General features: G+C 48.3%; 1 protein-coding gene across 1 annotated transcript in view; it reads left to right on the top strand.

Moving 5' to 3' along the window:
* The window catches only part of nrp2b (neuropilin 2b), a 51,041-nt gene extending 32,345 nt beyond the window's left edge, over window positions 1-18,696 (top strand). Inside the window, exons 8-14 of the mRNA XM_047047452.1 lie at window positions 2,799-2,873; window positions 3,406-3,564; window positions 5,057-5,322; window positions 5,463-5,559; window positions 6,997-7,029; window positions 15,068-15,130; window positions 16,358-18,696. Coding sequence (XP_046903408.1) covers window positions 2,799-2,873; window positions 3,406-3,564; window positions 5,057-5,322; window positions 5,463-5,559; window positions 6,997-7,029; window positions 15,068-15,130; window positions 16,358-16,662 — 998 coding nt within the window. The 3' untranslated portion in view covers window positions 16,663-18,696. The remainder of the gene's footprint in view (window positions 1-2,798; window positions 2,874-3,405; window positions 3,565-5,056; window positions 5,323-5,462; window positions 5,560-6,996; window positions 7,030-15,067; window positions 15,131-16,357) is intronic.
* Window positions 18,697-19,276: the final 580 nt, after the last annotated feature.

Genomic DNA, 19,276 nt, shown 5'->3' with positions numbered 1-19,276 from the left:
TGTGTTAGAGGCAGCTGTAGCTGGTGACCAGTGTATGTGTTAGAGGCAGCTGTAGCTGGTGACCAGTGTATGTGTTAGAGGCAGCTGTAGCTGGTGACCAGTGTATGTGTTAGAGGCAGCTGTAGCTGGTGACCAGTGTATGTGTTAGAGGCAGCTGTAGCTGGTGACCAGTGTATGTGTTAGAGGCAGCTGTAGCTGGTGACCAGTGTATGTGTTAGAGGCAGCTGTAGCTGGTGACCAGTGTATGTGTTAGAGGCAGCTGTAGCTGGTGACCAGTGTATGTGTTTAAGTGTGTGTGTTGTGTGCATGGGAGAGGGAGAGGACTGAAGGATTGCTGTAGTGTTAATTGAGGGCCAAACCCGTAGACATTATACAGCCATTCCTCCAGCCGGCGAGGGCTAGTTAACACACACTATGCAACCTGTCAGTTCACTCAATCATGTGGGATGTACAGTACCAAACAGACTTAATGTTCAACAACAAACAGTCTTACCTACATAGCACACTATGCCCTAAACACTAACCCTTCATAGCATACTGTACGCTGTCTCTAACCCAATCCCGATAACAGTACCTGATTGTGTCGTAGTGTCACTGTCCATCCCCACTCTTTCTATGTGTGCATATTTGCATGTGTGTGTGTGCGTGTGTGTAGAGAGTGACAGCTCTGTGAAGGTGACGATCCCCTCTCCTGTCCCGGCCCTGTCACGCCTGACAGGACCCTGTGTCGCCTAAAGGTCACGTAACCGCGGTGACAGAGCCTGACCTTTAACTAGTGGATGGGACCTGTACAAGTTGGGGAGGGGGGGGGGGAGTCAGATGTCTATCCCTGCTAATTAGGACAGTAAGGGGGATGGAGACAGAGAGAGGGAGAAATAAAGGGAGAGATGGTGCAAGAAGTGGAAAATATATGTCCAGAGAAATGAAAAGAGACAGACAGAAAGAGTCTGTGGAGGGGAAGTGTTTGTGTCTGTGTGAGAGAGACGCAGAGAGAGAGAGAGAGAGAGACACACCCTGTGGAGCAGTGCTGGAGGTTTAGGTGTCTGCGGGAGGGATGGGTGTGTGTGATGTATTTCTACCTGCCTAGCTACCCCTGTCTTCCCAGGACTAACTGGCTGGCTGGCTGGTTGGCTGGCTGGGGGGTTAATTGCTCAAGTAAAGGGCACCAGATTAGTAGATTTGAATGTCAGGATCCAGACCAGCTGGGGCCTCCTCTTTCATCACGGGATTTAGGTGCTCTTCTCTCATTCTAATGAAACAGACCTGGTGTGTGTGTGTGTGTGTGGGGGGGGGGGGGGGGGGGTGTGATTGTGCGTGCCTGCACGTGCACGAGTGTGTGTGTGTGATTAACATTGGACTATTAAGCTGTGTAAGAGTAATGGCACTAATGAAGCCAAAGGCTGACAATCACAACTCATTTAGCCCACGCCTCGCACTCTCATCGCAACCCGACAGGATCTCCGTCTGCTTGTGTATGTATGAGAGAGAGCTCTCTATTCTGGAATGCCACGAGTCTTAATCATAACAGTGGTATCATAGCCTGTATCTGGGAGGTTACATAAGCATCCCATATGCCTCTTCTGTCCTCTCACCCTGCCTCTGTAAACACATCTCTTCTCAGTACACACACACACACCCGCAAACACACAGACCCTGTGACTCATGGAAACAAGTAGAGTTCTGCAGCAGCAGCAGCAGCAGGGCCGTGGAACAACACGGGTTTCAGGTTTAGAGGTTTCGAGGCTGGAGGAGGTCTGAGTGATGAGGCTGGCGGTTAGAGAAACAGAAACAACACAAGCTAGAGTTACCCTGGGAGAGGCCGGGAGAGAGAGGGAGGGAGAGGGAGGGAGAGGCCGGGAGAGAGGCCGGGAGAGAGAGGGAGAGAGAGGGAGACAGAGAGAGAGGGAGGGAGGGAGAGGGAGAGAGAGGGAGAGAGCGACGGAGTGGAGAAGAGAGATGTGGGGAGCAGAGAGGGAGTAGAGGAGTGTGATGTGGTGAGGTATATGTGGTGGGTGATCCTCGTGCCACGCAAGCCTCACAATCATCTGTTCCCTGACATCATCCATGGGGCATCTCTCCCCAACCCCAATACACACACACATCACCGGCCTTCTGGTCCCAATTAGGTTTTTTAACCTTGGTTAACATTCTTTAAACAGTTTGCACAAGGCCATGCACTCTAAGCAGTTTTCCAGCTGTAGTTAAGTGTGTGTGTGTGTGTGTGTGTAAGTGTGTGCGTGTGTATGATGAGACGTCTTCCTCTGTGGTTTTTCTGTGCAATATGGTGTTGTGTGACTTGTTGCATGGTAGAGGGCAATAGCAGTGACAACAGAAGAGGCCAGGGGTACTTATATGGACTACTATAGTCGTAAAGCACAGGAACCCTCTCTTTCCTCCTCTCACACACTATCTATTCCTCTCTCTGTCTCTCTCTCTCTCTCTCCCTCTGTGTGTTTGATGTGTGCCGCGGTTGTCCCATGCAGTGTGATAGCTCCGTCTGCCAAGGTCACTGAAAGTAGCGCATCCATCACTGTGGGTGTGCGTGTGCGTGCGTGTGTGTGGGTGTGTGTGTGTGTGCAAACTGGTTCTGACGCCAGCTCTCCGAGGCTCCGTCATGGAACTCAGCTCAGCAGTCATGCAGGTCAGGGGGAAGATAAGTGGAGTTGCGCAAGCCCTGCTACCAAGGCCTTGCAGCTACTTACAGATGTGTGTGTGTGTGTGTGTGCACGTGTGTTTGTTTACTGTTACCTCCTAATAGGTATGAGTTCTAACGTTGTGTGTGTTTCTCTGTTCTCTAGAATCCACAACTGTACCTGACACGGCCACGCCCACCTTGCCCAGAATAGAGGACACCACTGCTGCCCTCAGACCAGGTAAACACACACACACACAATAGGTACAGATCTTGGGTCAGATTGGTGCTTCTCTCTCTGGTTGAGGTCAGGATGTGGGTGTGTAAGCTGATGCCAGACCTGTGCCTGGAGGGACAGCCAAACCCTGGAGGGGGTGGGGGACTGGAGGACTGAACCCCATAAGCGGGTCAAGGTGTTTAGGAGCACATAGATGATGTCATAATGTAACTCAGCACCAACAGGCTGCTGGGAGTTGGAGTCAGTTAGAGTCAGGCCTCTGAGGGCTCATTGGGGAGAAGCTGGGAATATGAGTTTCACAGCTTCAGGCCAGAGGCCAGAGATCAGAGATGAGGTTCTGCTGTTGCACTTCCTCCTTAATACTTCCTCTGGATACTCAAGTTATGGACACACTTAGTGTAACGAGTGTAACGTATGTCTTTTTCTCTCTTATAACTCCCCCTCCCTCCCGCCCCTGCCTCCCCACCTCCCTCCCACCCCCCCCTCCCTCCCTCCCTCCCCCCCTCCCTCCCTCCCCCCCTCCCTCCCCCCTCAGCAGTGACCAACCCGTCCTCCCAGGGTGGTCTGTGTGACTTTGAGCAGAGTCTGTGTGGCTGGACCACTGACCCCAGGTCTGACCTCAGCTGGTCTGTGCACACGGGCAGCAGCTCTCCTGGAGCTGGAACCAGCCTGGACCTGGCGCTGGCATCTGACGGTAGGCTTCTGACGCTCACACACACACATACAGCAAGTACATTGTGAGCTTCAAATGGCAATGCACACCCTGAACACTACTGACAGACAATACAAACAACCCCCGCTCACCCCGTTTCTCTGGACAAGTCCTGGTTCTGGTCCTGGTTTCTTGTCCTGGTCCTGGTCCAGTTCTAGGGGCCGTCAGATAGTCACACAGTTAGATTGTGTTGAAATGAGCTCTGCTCCTGCTATGTAGATCACTCCCTGGCTCTATACACAACACTCCCAGGAGGGCCTGCTTGTTTGCTGCCCCAACACTCTCTCACACACACACACACACACACACATACATATATATACTGTACCCACGCATATACACTCACACACATATATACTGTACCCACGCACACACACTCAGACTCGCACACATACACCTCACAGGCATTTTGTCTTTATGCTAACTAGACTTCCACACACTCAGAATCTCCTTTGCATAGTATGTAATTAATTTTCCTTTTTACATTCCCAAGGATCAAAAAGAGAGAAAAAAAAAACATTGCACTGTATTAATTAAAGACAAGAGCTGTTTAGGCACTATACGGTAATAGTTATCTCAACCTTGATTCATAATTAATTCATTTTGATCTAGATTTCGAAAAGTTTTCTCCTAACTCAGAGTAGAGCAGGGAGAGAGGAGTGCAGAGTCAGCGCTCGTGTGAGAGACTGAGGTGATGTGTGCAGGAGGAGGCAGGGTGCTGTGAGATGAGGAGGAGGAGGAGGTCCAGGTGCTAATCACTGTTGCCAAGCTGTCCTGTTAGATCACACTGAAGCCATCCCCCCCCCCAACCCCTCTCTCTCTTTCTCTATCTCTCTCTTTCCCTTCCTCCTCCATCTCTCCTAATTGTCTTTCTTCTCCCTCCGAAGTGTCAGACATAATGTTGTCGATAAAAAGTCCATTTGCTCCACGGGTGAGGGCTGGGGGAGTTCTCCCCAGTCAGCCAGGCTGCAGTAGCTAATGTTTATGGTTTTGTTTTGAAAGCCCAGTCCTTTCTCACTCACCCTTTAGCTGTTAGAAGAAGTGAGGGAGAGGATAAATAATTAATTTAGCGTTTAGCAAAACACACACAGGAATCCTTACTCAATAGTGATGGCTATGCTGAACAAGCTGCAAACTGGGCAAGCATTAGAAATGGGCGTCAGCATTTAGCACTACCTGAGGTATTAAGAGAAGATCAGTGTGTGTGTGTGTGTGTGTGTACAGTATGCATGTGTGTACGCCTGCTATTTATGCCGTCATTAAAATGCATGATAAAAGTGTCAGCTTTAATGCGGTGAGCCACAGCCCTCAGTGGTGATGATGTGGTAACAGGCTAGCCCAGGAAAGTCCTGGAGCTGACAAATAATACACCCACAGGAGACACCACTCACTGCTGCTTCCCATCTCCATGTTTCTCCCTGTCTGGACACAAACCCTAACCTCTGCATCTAACCCTGACCTCCTGCTGTTCCAGACGTTGGCAACTTCCTGCGCATGGACGCGAGCGGCCGTCTGGAGAGGCAGCGAGCCCGGCTGGTGAGCCCAGAAGTGGGGCCTGAACAAGGGCCTCTGTGCCTGCTGTTCTCCTACCAGCTGCATGGGGAGGCTGAGGGCAGCCTGAGGGTGCTGCTGCAGGACAGTGACCAGGAGGAGACCTTGCTCTGGGCCCTCCGGGGAGACCAGGGCTCGCTCTGGAAAGAGGGCCGCACCATCCTGCCTCAGTCCCCCAAAGAGTACCAGGTAGGGGCCGTCTTCCTCCAGATTGCACCATGTGACTGTGTTGGGCGGTGTGTGTGTGCTAGTCATGAGGGAGGCGTGAGGGGCAGTTTGGGTCTCCGGAGAAGGCCGGAATGTCATCGAGCTTCTGTCCTGTGTTCCAGGTTGTCATCGAGGGCTTCTTTGAGCATGGAGGCAGGGGACACATCTCCGTAGACAACATCCACATGAGCTCCACCACTGAGCTGGAACAGTGCACACGTAAGTGTGTGTGTGTGTGACTACTCCCATTCAGCCTGAAGTGGTATAGTTTGACTAAACTTACCGTCTTTCTCTACATTTCTCTCTCTCTCGTTCTCTTTCTCTCTCTCTCTCTCTCTCTCTCTCTCTCTCTCTCTCTCTCTCTCTCTCTCTCTCTCTCTCTCTGTATCTCATTCTCTCTCTTTCTCTCTCTCTCTCTCTCTCTCTCTCTCTCTCTCTCTCTCTCTCTCTCTCTCTCTCTCTCTCTCTCTCTCTCTCTCTCTCTCTCTCTCTCTGTATCTCATTCTCTCCTCTCTTTATTACACCACAGAGAAGGAAAATGTTCTCTTTCACAAAAACCACAGGAAGTAGAAGGAACTAGGCCACACTCAGCCTGTGGGCAGGGATTCTAATCTATGTTTCATTAGATTGCTCTCCTTTCCTCCCTTGTTGGTAAACACAGCCTTTCCGAGCCTTTACTGAGAATTACTAGACAGAAAGAGCCGCCCAATCACTGAAGAAGTGAGCTGTTTATTCACATTCTCTCCCACACACACACACACAAACGCACACACAAAAGTAATCACACATACAAAAGTCCCAGTCATGCAGGCATTACTGTAGACATACATAAGACATTGTGTTCTTGCAATTGCTAGTGCAACTCCAAAGTCATTGGGGCCTCAAAAGAGAGGATTCTCGGCAGAGACTTTCTTCCTATTTAAACCTCATGACTTTCATAAGTATCCTACCCTCCTTAACCCCCAGCCCCCGCCTTCCATCTCCATCTTTCTCTCTCCTTCCCTCCGCTCCCCTCCCTCTGCCCACTGAGAAGGTTCTTATCAATGAAAGCAGCCTAGCCACGGCAGCAGCCCTGCCAAACCAGCTCCCCAGCTCCCCGGCTCTGCACCGCCTCATTGTCTGCATTCCACCCATTCTTAATAAGTCTTCTACTTTTTGTTAGCCTCCTTCACTTTGCCCCTCTCTCACTTTGCCCCTCTCTCACTTTGCCCCGTCTCCCTATCTCCTCGCCTCTCTCTCTTTCTCTCTCTCCCTTCTTTTCTGCTCCCTATTCCCTCCCCACATTTTGGCTTCTATTAGTTGAACTCTCTCTCTCTCGCTCTCTCTCTCTCTTTCTCTCCACTGCTCCCTCCCTCGGTTGTTCTCTCTCTCCTGGAGGAAGCTCTCAGGAAGAGATTGTTTCCTCTTCCTCACCTTGTTAACAACAGCCTCTCTCTATTTCTGCTCCATCTGGAGTCCATAACGGTCAACCACAGGATGAGTTACAACCCCTCGCTGGGGTCCATTTGGAGTTAATATTTAATGAACATGAGTAATGCTGAATTACTGTACTGGATCTCCATTGTGACAAGTAATAGGTCCACTATAGTTTTGCACTGTACAATCATAATTTCATGGCCTTTGTAATCATTTGTTTTCTTTTTCTCTTTCTCTCAGAACCCTTTGCTGCCTTCCCTCCTGACATGACTGGTGAGTGGGAACCACTGTCCTTCTGTGTGAATGTCCCTGCTTTCTGCTTGTTGCTAAGCTCAGCTGTGTCGATGATACGCTGCTCCTACAGTCCAGGTTACATACTGGAGCTACGGTGGGGGGCTGTGCCCAGGGCCAAAGGTTAACATCTGAGTCTAAAAGAGTTGGAAAGAAAACCTCTGTTCTCAGTCAGCATCCCAGCATCGTCTGAGCATGACCCCCTGCATGCAGGACTGTGACCCCTGTTATGAACCCTCATCTTGTCACCATGGAAACCATAAACAGCCATAAAGACCTACAGTACTGCAGTACTGCCAGTGGCATCAATTAATGATCACTCTGTACAGTATCAGCCACGGCAGGTCATGTCCCTTCCCATCTCAGTATGTCTGAGGTGAGGCACGGCGATGTCCCCCAAAAGTATTGACCTGGTATGTCCACTATATGACAATATGGCCCTAATATGTCCCCTATATGAAAGCACGGTGCTGGTATGTGTACTTAATGACATAATATTCCTAATAGGTCCTCTCTATGATGGTGTCACTTTAATATCTCCCCTATAGGCCCTGGTGTTCCATATGTGACAGTGTGGCCCTTGTATGTCCCATATGTGACAGTGTGGCCCTTGTATGTCCCATATGTGACAGTGTGGCCCTTGTATGTCCCATATGTGACAGTGTGGCCCTTGTATGTCCCATATGTGACAGTGTGGCCCTTGTATGTCCCATATGTGACAGTGTGGCACTTGTATGGCACCTGTAGAGTGTAGTCCTAGTGTAGCTGGAGAGGATAGAGAGCAGCAGCCATCGTTCCTGTTGTGTCATCATCCCGTCGTCCTCTGAGTGTGTGTTCAGCACCATACAAGGAGTCTCTCTCGGAGCTGCTTACTCTAGGAGAATGAAATGCAGAGCTGGTGGCACCCCAAGTTCCCTTTCTGCTCCAGAGAGCAGAGCAATCCTCAGACGATGCAGACAGACAGGGCTTAGCCAGATTATAGGCCTGCTTTGGTACTCCTCTTATGGGCAGACAAGGAGGGGGGTTTGTGGTGGAAAAGGCATTTTGGTCAGTTTTCCCTCGGATCTAATATGCTTGTCAAACACCATAGGTCAACTTAAGTACCTGAGGGGGGTTTGATTCATTTTCTTAATTGGACTAGCCACAAAAGGGCCCAACTTTGTGCTAAGTCAAGCCCTTCTTTGACCAGAGCTCAGTCTTTTTCTGTGAATGTTTTTGCTTTTCTTGCGAGGGATGAGGGTGGGTGGGATGGGGTGTCCAGTGATGGGTGCACTGACCAACAGACTGAACCCTCGTCTCCTGGGTGATTTGGGGTTGGTTGCCATGGTTGCCGTAACAGTGTTTGGCTTGTGGTAGTGGAGACTGGCAGATGACCATGCATGCAACAAAAGAAATGCAGACCAAGGACAACAAATCTGGAGAGACCACTCCCAGAACTGACCTTCTCCTCTGGTTCTGATTCAACGTTTTAGTGCAAAAAGCAAAACGAGGGTCGAATTTAGTTTCTGGAAATCTGGTCACTTCTCTAGCTCACTCCTACAGGAGCTTTGAAATCCAAGCTAAATCTTTAAAGAGGATCTTCTGAACTTTAAAGAAGCCTGCTTTTTCCAGATTTTCTCTCGTGTGAATTTCGTTTGCTCACGGCAGGTTATTCACACCGAATTTAACAAAGTATTCAGACAATGTCTTTAATGTGGGCTTTTGAGTATCATGACCGGATTAATCTATCTCCCTTTCTTTCTGGCTCTCTTTCGTTTTTTCTTTCTCTCCCTGTCTTTTTCAGTTTGTATTTCTCTCTCTCTCTCTCTCTCTCTCTCTCTCTCTCTCTCTCTCTCTCTCTCTCTCTCTCTCTCTCTCTCTCTCTCTCTCTCTGTCTCTGTCTCTGTCTCTGTCTCTGTCTCTCGCTAACCTTGCTGTAAAAAGTGCATCCCTGTGTACACTGAGCTACTATACCCACAAGTAGCGCTGCAAAAGAAACATAGCTTTGCATTGACCAATCAAAACCCTCACCGGAGCCAGCATCGCATGAGCCTCTGCGTGTCTATGTGCGGCCAATGTCTGCTCTGTTTGCAAAAGTCACACATCAAAAAACAAATAAACAAACAAACAATACAAACACGGCCTATATGAGTCTCTACCCTATAAGGCCTGCATGTCTCTCTAGCCCAGCCAACCTGTTGTGTGTCTCTTCACCAGCAGGGGGGGCCCTACCTGCCGGCAGTGACCCCACCGTAGACACAGTGTCAGTGCAGCCCATCCCTACCTTCTGGTATTACGTAATGGCCGGCGCGGGCGCCCTCTTGCTCCTGGCGTCTGCCACGCTGATCATGGTGCTGTGTTGCTACCGCTACCGTCTGGCAGCCAAGAAGACCCAGCACACCGTGTCCTACCAGAGCCACCCCAACCACCTCCACCACCACAGCAGTGGACTGGCTGGCCCGGGCCTCGAACCCATGCTCTCCATCAGGATGGAGAAGGATGAGCACCCCTGCTCCCAGGGTTGAATGGGGGTCCATGTGATACAAAATCAACATAGCTTTATTGTTCCCTCTTGGGGAGATTACAACAGACAGAACTGGACAGCAGGAAAGCTGTAGACTCTTTGCTCAGAGACACTGAGCCTGTGAGACGGCTTGAAAACCCCCTGGCATCTCGACCATCACAACCCTCAGAGAGCTCCCTGCTTTCGGAGCCTTCTGGCGCTCCTTCTGAAACCTGCGAGATGGCCTTCCTTCCTTCCTTCCTGCCCCCTCTCCCTTTCTCTCTCCTTCCCCTCATCCACCAAGAGTCTTTCTGGGAGGACCGGAGGCTGACGCCTTCGCCGGGGACATAATCCCATGATCCTCTGCTCGTGGAGAATGTGATACAGCACTGTCAAGAGGCCAAGACTGGTGGGGGGAGGGAATGAGACTGGTGGGGGGAGAATGAGAATGAGACTGACTACGGGTGAGAGAACAGGAAATAGACAGGTGAAAGAGAAGGATGGTGACGTAGATTGAACGAGAGATACGGGGACCTTATTTATGGCTTGAAGCTGCTCATTTGCTAAGACTCTCTTACATCATCAGAGGGGAAGCCCAGGTTCAGACACACATACACACACACACACACACACAGAGGTTGAGAATGAAAATGACTGGGGGAGGCTCTGTCAAGCATGACAGACAGAGATTTTCTGCCTTTTAAAGAGAGGACGTGTGTATTTGTGTTCCCTCTCTGGGTTCAGCAGCAGAGATGGTCCTCTGATAGAACATATACTGGCCCTGCCTGCAGACTCTATACTAACAGACCAGACACAGGTGAGGATTTCACACTGTTAAAGCATGAAGGACCTTTAGCATAACCGTGTCCTCTCACTGGACACTCTAGCCTTCCCCTCCGGACTTTGAAAACAATGTTGTTGGTTCCCTAACACAACTCCTTTCCTCATTGAGTTTGCCTGAATGACTTGCCTGTGTCCGATTCTATTCTAAACTGTTGTTTTATTGCCTATGCGAAAGGACTGGAAGACTACTAACTGTGCTGGTGTACTTGTAAATGGAGCTGTGGGCTTTCTTCTTATGCAACCGTCTGGGGAAGGCTTCCAGATGGTCCTCTGTCAGAGCCTCCTCCCCTCTCGGTCTAGGCCTTAACCCTGGGAGTGGTCCTGGCCTCCCAAACACACCTGTACCACGTCACTATGAACACTGGTCATGCTCTTCTACATGTGCAGTAGCGTTGTGGTGGCGTTGTTGTTGTTTCAGTGTATTGTGATCATTTCCTTGTAATTACACATGGATGTTTTTGTGTTTTTTATTCTAGTGATCTCCTTGATCTCTTTAAGAGATTTAAGATCTGCTTTAAGATCAACTTAAAGCAGTGTGTGTTATTCTTTCTTTTCTAAGAGATGGTCCTCTCTACTGTTTTATATTTGTTATCAAAGATATCCTTGCCTTGTTGCTACGGTACTTACTTGTACTTTGCGTATTTGAAACATACATGTACATTGTGTCAATTTAAAAAACATAGTGTTTAAGTTGCTGAATTGATTTAATTCCCATGGGTGTTACTGTGTCTACGGTAAATGAATGTTTGTGGTAAATAGAAGGAACTGCGGTTTTAAAGCTCTACACCCCAGTGTAGCCCACTGTGGAATGGATTCAGTTTCCTCTGTAGGCAGGTGTTAGGCACTTAAAGATCACTGTGTAGCTAGCTACCAACTATCAAACAGTTGCTACAATCACTGTGTAGCTAGCTACCAACTATCAAACAGTTGCTACGATCACTGTGTAGCTAGCTACCAACTATCAAATAATAGCTAGGATCACTGTGAAGCTAGCTACCAACTATCAAACAGTAGCTAGGATCACAACTATCAAACATTAGCTACCACATTTGCTCCCAACTACCTTCCACTATTTTCCTTTTGAAAACCAAGCCGTCTGTCGAAGGGACTTTTGTCCATCTCCTCCATAATGAGGCTGGGGGCGGTGAGAGAGGGAAGGATCTGAGGATCACAGCCCCCAGCCTCTGCCTGGCTTGAGGTGGAGATCATCCCTGTTCACCAGGAGCCGTGAGCAGGATCGCCCCGCTAATCTGGCCCTTCCACGCCTCACTGGAGAACAGAGATCAAAGACAGCGCCGTCTTTCTGTCTTCTAAAGATAGACTCTCTCTAGAAGGCTACTAAGGTCTCTTCAACATGATGGAACATGAGAGCTAGGTGCAGATAGACAGGTAAATGGACTGATGGACCTCCAACTATCAGATACACTAATCCTATGAGTCAATAATTAAATTACCAATTTCCTAATGAAATAGCTAGAGGTTCCATTTGCCAGGGTTACGCATTCTTTACACTCACTATCCTTAAATGAGAACATTATCTGTGTTCTGTGTATCTGTCTTATATACAGTGCCCTCCAAAAGTATTGGAACAGTGAGGCGAATTCCTTTATTTTTGCTGTAGACTGAAAACATTTGGGCTTGACATCAAATAATGAACGTGAGACCAGAGATCAACGTTTCAGCTTTTATTTCCAGGTATTTACATCAGGATCTGATGCACAACTAAGAAAATATCACATTTTGTTTGAATCCACCCATTTGTCATGTGATCAAAAGTATTGGAACAGATATACTTAAAACATATTTAAGTGAATAAGACTTAATATTTAGTTGCAAATCCTTTGCTTTCAATAACTGCAGCAAGTCTGTGACCCATTGACGTCACCAAACTTTTGCATTCTTCCTTTTTGATGCTTTCCCAGGCTTTCACTGCAGCCTCTTTCAGTTGTTGTTTGTTTTGTGGGGTTCCTCCCTTCAGTCTCCTCTTAAGCAGGTAAAATGCATGCTCTATAGGGTTTAAGTCTGGAGATTGACTTGGCCAGTCTAATACCTTCCATTTCTTGCCCCTGATGAACTCCTTTGTTGTTTTGGCAGTGTGTTTTGGGTCGTTATCTTGCTGCATGATGAAGGCTCTGCCAATCAGTTTGGTTGCATCTTTCCTTAAATTGGCAGACAAAATGTTTCTGTAGACTTCCGAGTTCATTTTGCTGCTGCCATCATGTGTTACATCCTCAATGAAGATTAATGAGCCCGTCCCAGAAGAAGCCATGCAAGCCCAAGCCATGACATTACCTCCACCGTGTTTCACAGATGAGCTTGTGTGTTTGGGATCATGAGCAGTTCCTTTCTTTCTCCAAACTTTAGCCTTTCCATCACTTTGGTAAAAGTTAATCTTTGTCTCATCAGTCCATAAAACTTTGTCCCAGAATTTTTGAGGTTCATCTCTGTACTTTTTGGCAAATTCCAGCCTGGCCTTCCTATTCTTCTTGCTAATGAGTGGTTTGCATCTTCTGGTGTAGCCCTTGTACTTTTGTTCATGAAGTCTTCTGCGAACAGTAGATAGTGATACCTTCACTCCTGCCATCTGGAGGTTGTTGCTGATCTCACTAACAGTTGTTTTAGGGTCTTTCTTTACAGCTCTCACAATGTTTCTGTCATCAACTGCTGATGTTTTCCTTGGTCTACCTGTTCGACGTCTGTTACTTAGTACACCAGTAGTTTTCTTCTTCTTCAAGACATTCCAAATGGTTGTACTGGCTATGGCCAATGTTTCTGCAATGGCTCTGATTGATTTTCCATCTTCTCTAAGACTCAAAATTGCTTGTTTTTCACCCAAAGACAGCGCTCTGGTTTTCATGTTGTTTTCACCTCTGAATACAGTCTGCATAGACAAAACCTATCTTACCCAATCTGAACCTGAGTGTAGACATTCAGTGGTATTTATTGATTGAATAATGTATGTAATAGGACACACCTGGGCAACAAAACACACCTGTCAGTTTCATGTTCCAATACTTTTGCTCACGTGACAAATGGGTGGGTTCGAACAAAAAGGTGATATTTTCTAATTTGTGCATCAGATCCTGATGTAAATACCTGGAAATAAAAGCTGAAACGTTGATCTCTGGTTTCACATTCATCGTTTGATGTCAAGCCCAAATGTTTTCAGTCTACAGCAAAAATAAAGGAATTGGCCTCACTGTTCCAATACTTTTGGAGGGCACTGTATATATACACACACACATATTGTATGAGGCCCAGTCAACTCAACATTGCACAGTACTGGTATGATTGATCTACTCCTATGAGTCAGACTAGCTGCCCTCCATCCAGTCTTGATCAATGTTTGTATTTTATTCATCTACAGGACTGATATATGACCTGTATTTATGTGCTGCCACCCAAGCATTTTCCTTTCCTCTTCAAACTTTTTTTTTGCTGTGTTTGGATGAAAAAAAGGAGCTGGCATGTTGTCATGCTGTGCTGTTAAATCAACTCTGGTTTCCTCCCATAGGTTAGTTTGAAGCTCTTAATATTTCTAATTAGTTAATGGATCTGATTACATTTATAAAAACCTGCAGTAAGCAGTTCTCCCTCTGCCCATATTCTTTCTCCTCCGCTCCTCAAAGTAATATTAACGAGCCGAAGACTCGGAAGGGTCCTGAGCACCACACACACGGGCACATGCTGCCAAGTATCTGTGGCAGTGCCTGCTGAAAACTCACTAACTCCTCCGCTCTTAATTGAGGAGGTAGACATGAAAGGGGACAGCGGGAGGTTTTGGTTGTGTAGACCGGGTCTCTCTGAGGTCGTTTTGTAAGACAGAGGAATGGTGTTCTTACTGTGGGTCTAATTGGCTTGGGGAGAACTGCGCTTCGTCCTTTACTGATTCTTTAATGTGTCCTTACTCGCTGCTCTTAAACTACTGTTTTCCGCAGCGAATTCTGTTAAGAGATTAAGTTGAAGTAGTGAAGTTTGTCTGTCATGGTTTGATTGAAACTTCCTTGATGTCATTTTCTTGACTGATGTCACGTTTGATAAACATGGGTTTAGCGTTGACACCGCGACAGATTTGTCTGTCAGGCGAGACTTTCTTAATGCCGACTGGCTTCGACCAGCACCGCCCTTGAGCCTGATTGGCTAAGGCTGACGGTGCGCGGGAGCCTGATTGGTTGGTTACTGTGTGCACTTTGCCTTCTCTTTTGTGAATGTCCACTACAGGGCCTTGACTGTGATTGTTGTTTAACTGTTAGCTACCTTAATTCTACACCTCAGCCTGTGTCTCAAAGATATCGCAGAGTATTTTAGCCTGTCCAATTTCATGGTCTTGGAAATATATTGTGGAATGTGATAATAAAAAGTGATATTTTTCTATGAAAACGTTGTGTGCATTGTCTTCTTCCCCATCTCAGTCTGGAACACTAATAACAGGAAACTCAGAGATGCTTGTCACAAAATGGAAGGCTGTGAATTCAACAGTGGTATCTGGATCTTGCCATGGTGATAGGTGTAGTCTCATGAATGAGCATTCACAGTGCAGAGCAGAAAGGTCGTCTCTCCATGATGTGTTACCTTCATACTGTGTTTGATCAGCATGTTTGTCTACCCATGGTCCCCTCACCCCTCAGTTTGAAGTACACCTAGCCTGTGGGCATCCAGCATGTCTAAAAACCTCTGTCTCTGCCTGTCTTCCAGATCAGAGACCTGTGGACTTTGGAAAAGACCCGTTCAACGAGGGGAGAGAGCGTGTAAACGGAGGTAAGGAAAGACTTTCTCTCTCTCTCTCTCTCTTTCTCTCTCTCTCTCTCTCTCTCTCTCTCTCTCTCTCTCTCACTTCCTCTCTCTCTCTCTCTCACTTCCTCACTCTCTCTCTCTCTCTCTCTCTCTCTCTCTCTCTCTCTCTCTCTCTCTCTCTCTCTCTCTCTCTCTCTCTCTCTCTCTCTCTCTCTCTCTCTCCTCACTCTCTCTCTCTCTCACTTCCTCACTCTCTCTCTCTCTCTCTCTCACTCACTCACTCACTCACTCACTCACTCACTCACTCACTCACTCACTCACTCACTCACTCTCTCTCTCACTTCCTCACTCTCTCTCTCTCTCTCTCTCACTTCTTCACTCTCTCTCCCTCACTGTCTCTCTCTCTCTCTTTGTCCGCTATAGCAGATGCTGCTGTGCTGGTACCTCTCACCCCAGGCGTTTTTCAGCTGTGTTCTGTCTAAACTCCTCTCCAATCCCACTGGCCCTCCTGGCGTTTCAATCTCACAGACAATAGTGCAGCTTTGCTAGGAGCCCCATCTTCTCCACAGCCTGGAGCAATCTAGGTCTCGGTGGTCCCCAATACATGCCTCTGGCTAGGAAGATATGACAGTGTGTAGCTCCAGACGGATCATGTAGCCTTACTGAGTCTGTGTGTGCGTGCATGAGAGAGGGAGATAAAAAGAGCACATTTAAGAAAGAAAGACAGAGAGGGAGAGAGAGAGAGAGAGAGGGAGTGAAGTTTGTTTCCTCCCAGACTTTCAGGAGAGACACGACAGCCATGTGTGTGTGTGTCCCCTGCCCCGCCCTTCCTCCCTCATGTTCACCTGAAGCTCCTCTTTGGCAAACACAGCATCTGTCTGTCAGCATCAATGTTCCTACCTCACATCCCCACACCCCCTCCCCCGAAAGATTCAACACTGACACTTAGACTCCATCACTCTCCCTCTCTTGATGATGCAGTCTGTCTGTGTGTGTGTGTTATAAACCACTCCACATACTGGAGTTAATTGCAAAAAGGCTTGTTGATGTGTCTCCATTCATTACTCTGATTAGAATTCCCTTGTCTAAATGCCAAAGCACCCATCCAGCAGAAGTCATGCAAAGATAAAACCTTGTCGTCCGCAACTCAAACCGACACCAGTTCTCAGTCAACTTCAATGGAAGTGTCTAATTGGCGTGTCAGCATGTGATGTATACTCCCTCCTCTCTTCTCCCCCGCCCCCCCCCCAGGTTTCTCCTTCCCGGAGTGGAGCACGCCCAACCCCTCCCTGGATCCCCCCGTGACGCGGGTGTCGGAGAAGGACAACTCGTGGCTGTACACGCTGGACCCCATCCTGGTCACCATCATCGTGATGAGCTCGCTTGGCGTGCTGCTGGGCGCCGTGTGTGCCGGCCTGCTGCTCTACTGCACGTGCTCCTACAGCGGCCTGTCGTCACGCAGCTCCACCACGCTGGAGAACTACAACTTTGAGCTGTACGACGGCATCAAGCACAAGGTCAAGATCAACCAGCAGCGGTGCTGCTCCGAGGCCTGAGGGGCGGAACACACACTCACACACACACACACACCACCCGCACACACACTCGACCAACCACCACCTCGGAACCCCTCTGGGTCACCCGGCAAACGCCAACCGGCCTGTTGACCCTCCGGGGGTTTCTCATTGCCCTCTAACCCCACCCCCTACACCACCTGCCCGCGCCCCCCTGCACCCCGCCTGCCCCCTGTCTCCGTCCCCTCCTCAGCCTGCAGGAGTCCCCTGCTCTAATTAAGCCTGTCAATAAACCAGGCTGACTTGCTAAATGACCCACTACACGGCCTCTGACCTGGACCTGGGCTGAGCCTGGACCCAGACTCGGACCCGTGACCGAGCAGAGACAGGGACCTCAGCTCTAGGCAGTTGGCCGTTTTCGTGGGATGTGACAGAGATATCCAAACATATCAATCTTAATGCCTATCCCCCCAAAAAAGGAAAATAAAACAAAATAATTTCTAGATTTGTAAAGACGACAGGTTTTTGTTTGGTTTATGGAGGTTAGATATGAGTTTTGAGCCTGGAGTGTTTTAGAGTATTGCTAGCTTTGCCAGCGCTGCGCTTGCGTTTTGTGAACTCAGTGGCATAGAGGAACTATCGTGGACTGTTTCTGTTCTGTTTTAGACCCGTGTCTTAACCCCAAAACAGCTTCAGTTTGTAGCGCCCGCCCTGTAGACTGTGTGTGTCATCTCTAGACCTTCTCTCGTGTGTCCACTCTTACGCTTCAGTTCATCTCGTCTTTTTAGCATTATGGATGTTTTTGTTACAGACTGTGAGAAGTGTCTTGAAATGAGTAGAGCTGCGAAATACAGAAAGAATACAACTTTATCGAACATATTGGATACTTAACGGCTGTTTGCGTAAGATTAGATTCAGTGTTAGCATCGTCTTTTTTGGTCTCATTTGCTATTTTTTTTACTGTATGATCTCAATCCGCACAGTGCTATGCTGTGTGACACTGTCAGAACGGTTTTATTGCAACCTATGGATTGCCGAGGGTTGGAGAGAGCCATGGAGCTAGCTCCACAGGAACTGCATGTTCTCAAGGGAGAAGGAACTCACTACTGAGAAAGACTGACAAGATAAAAGAGAGAGAGAGAGAGACATTGTCCTCTCTCTCTCTCTGTCTCCCTTTTGCAACATTCCTGAAATGAACACCCAAACCGCAAAGACAGAAAGGAGGACTATGGGAGTCTGGGCTGCCCCAGCCTCTCCTGGACACATTACGGAGCCTTAAGCGTTGAGCTACTGGAGGAGAGCCATTGAGAAAGTGTTCCTGGACGGGCCTCCACTGGAGGCTAGGAGGAACAGGCCTCACACTGACTTCATCCTGCTTTTTCCTTTGCGCCATTCTCTTCTGTTCATTTTGGCCATGAAAATGGAGGTTAATCACAAACAGGATTTTTTTTTCTTCTTTTTTTTCTCTTTTTTTCCCAATCTAGGTCATGTTGTTTTGAAATCTGTTGGGCTGCCCAAAAGTAGAGACAAGGAGAGCGAGAGAAAAGAGAAAGAGTAAGAACTGAATATCTCTCCATTCCATTACCCAACCTCAGCAAGGAGTCTCTCCCCACCATTCCCCCCCTCCTCTTTCTCTGCTAGTGCATGCTGGGTAATCCATGGTTATGGACGAGATGCGCGGGGTGGGGGGGTGTTCTGAGAGTTGATTAGGAGGTGCTGAAAGATACTGGGGAGGGAGAGAGGAGGGAGGAGAGGGGGGTTTGAAGTAGAGGTGGAGGTGGCCCATCCAACTCCCTTTTCAATGGACTCTATAGACTGTTTTCCAAGTGCCTTGGGGCTCTCTCTCTCCTTCTCCCTCTCCTCCTCTCTCACACTCTCTCGCCTGATTTAGCTTTCCTTGGAAGCTGTGATAGTATTACCTCTTCAGCCGGGGAGGGGGGGGGGGGCTGGAGGAACTTGACATGGAGACACCCCGACACTGGCCAGATAACTCAACTGATGTTTGTAGACTTTGTACAGAAATGTTCTTTTTTAATGTTATTATTATTATTATTTAAATAAAGGATGAATAACATGTGTTTGGACTTTGTGTGGTTATCAGCTTGCCTTGATGTACTGTGGGCAGGTGGTGTGGGTGCGTTTATGTTTGGGTGTGTGTGTCCGTGTGTGTGTGCGCCCATGTGTGTGTGTGTGTGTGTGGGAGGTTGTTATCTGACCACAGCGTTTGAAGTTCTCTCCTGGGCTTCTGTTTTGAAGGCGAAACCGGACCGCGTCGCTCTGTCTGGGCTAGCTTAGACAGCTCACTCACTCAGGTCATTTCACACACCAAATACTCATGCACACACACACACAAACACCCTGTAAACACATGCCATGCCAGTCTCTCTCTCTCCCCAGGGGTGCCCTATTAGCTGCTGGTTCCAGTATTGCAGTCGGAGCAAAAGGAACAGGGCCTCAGCACATCAAAGCTTCCAGCAACCCTGCCCCCCCCCCCCTCCGCACACACACACTCACACACACCCCTGCCCTGGCTCTCCCCCCCAACCTCCACCCACTAACGTGACTGGCTTAACACCCACATACGCGCATCTCACATGATCATCTATATTGCAAGGGTCAACGAAATGCCATGAATCAGAGCATACACTCTCAGCAC

Source organism: Hypomesus transpacificus, chromosome 23 (genome assembly GCF_021917145.1).
Source record: "Hypomesus transpacificus isolate Combined female chromosome 23, fHypTra1, whole genome shotgun sequence".
Taxonomy (NCBI): domain Eukaryota; kingdom Metazoa; phylum Chordata; class Actinopteri; order Osmeriformes; family Osmeridae; genus Hypomesus; species Hypomesus transpacificus.
The sequence above is the reverse complement of the archived record's forward strand: the minus strand, read 5'-3'. Positions and strand labels throughout refer to the sequence as shown.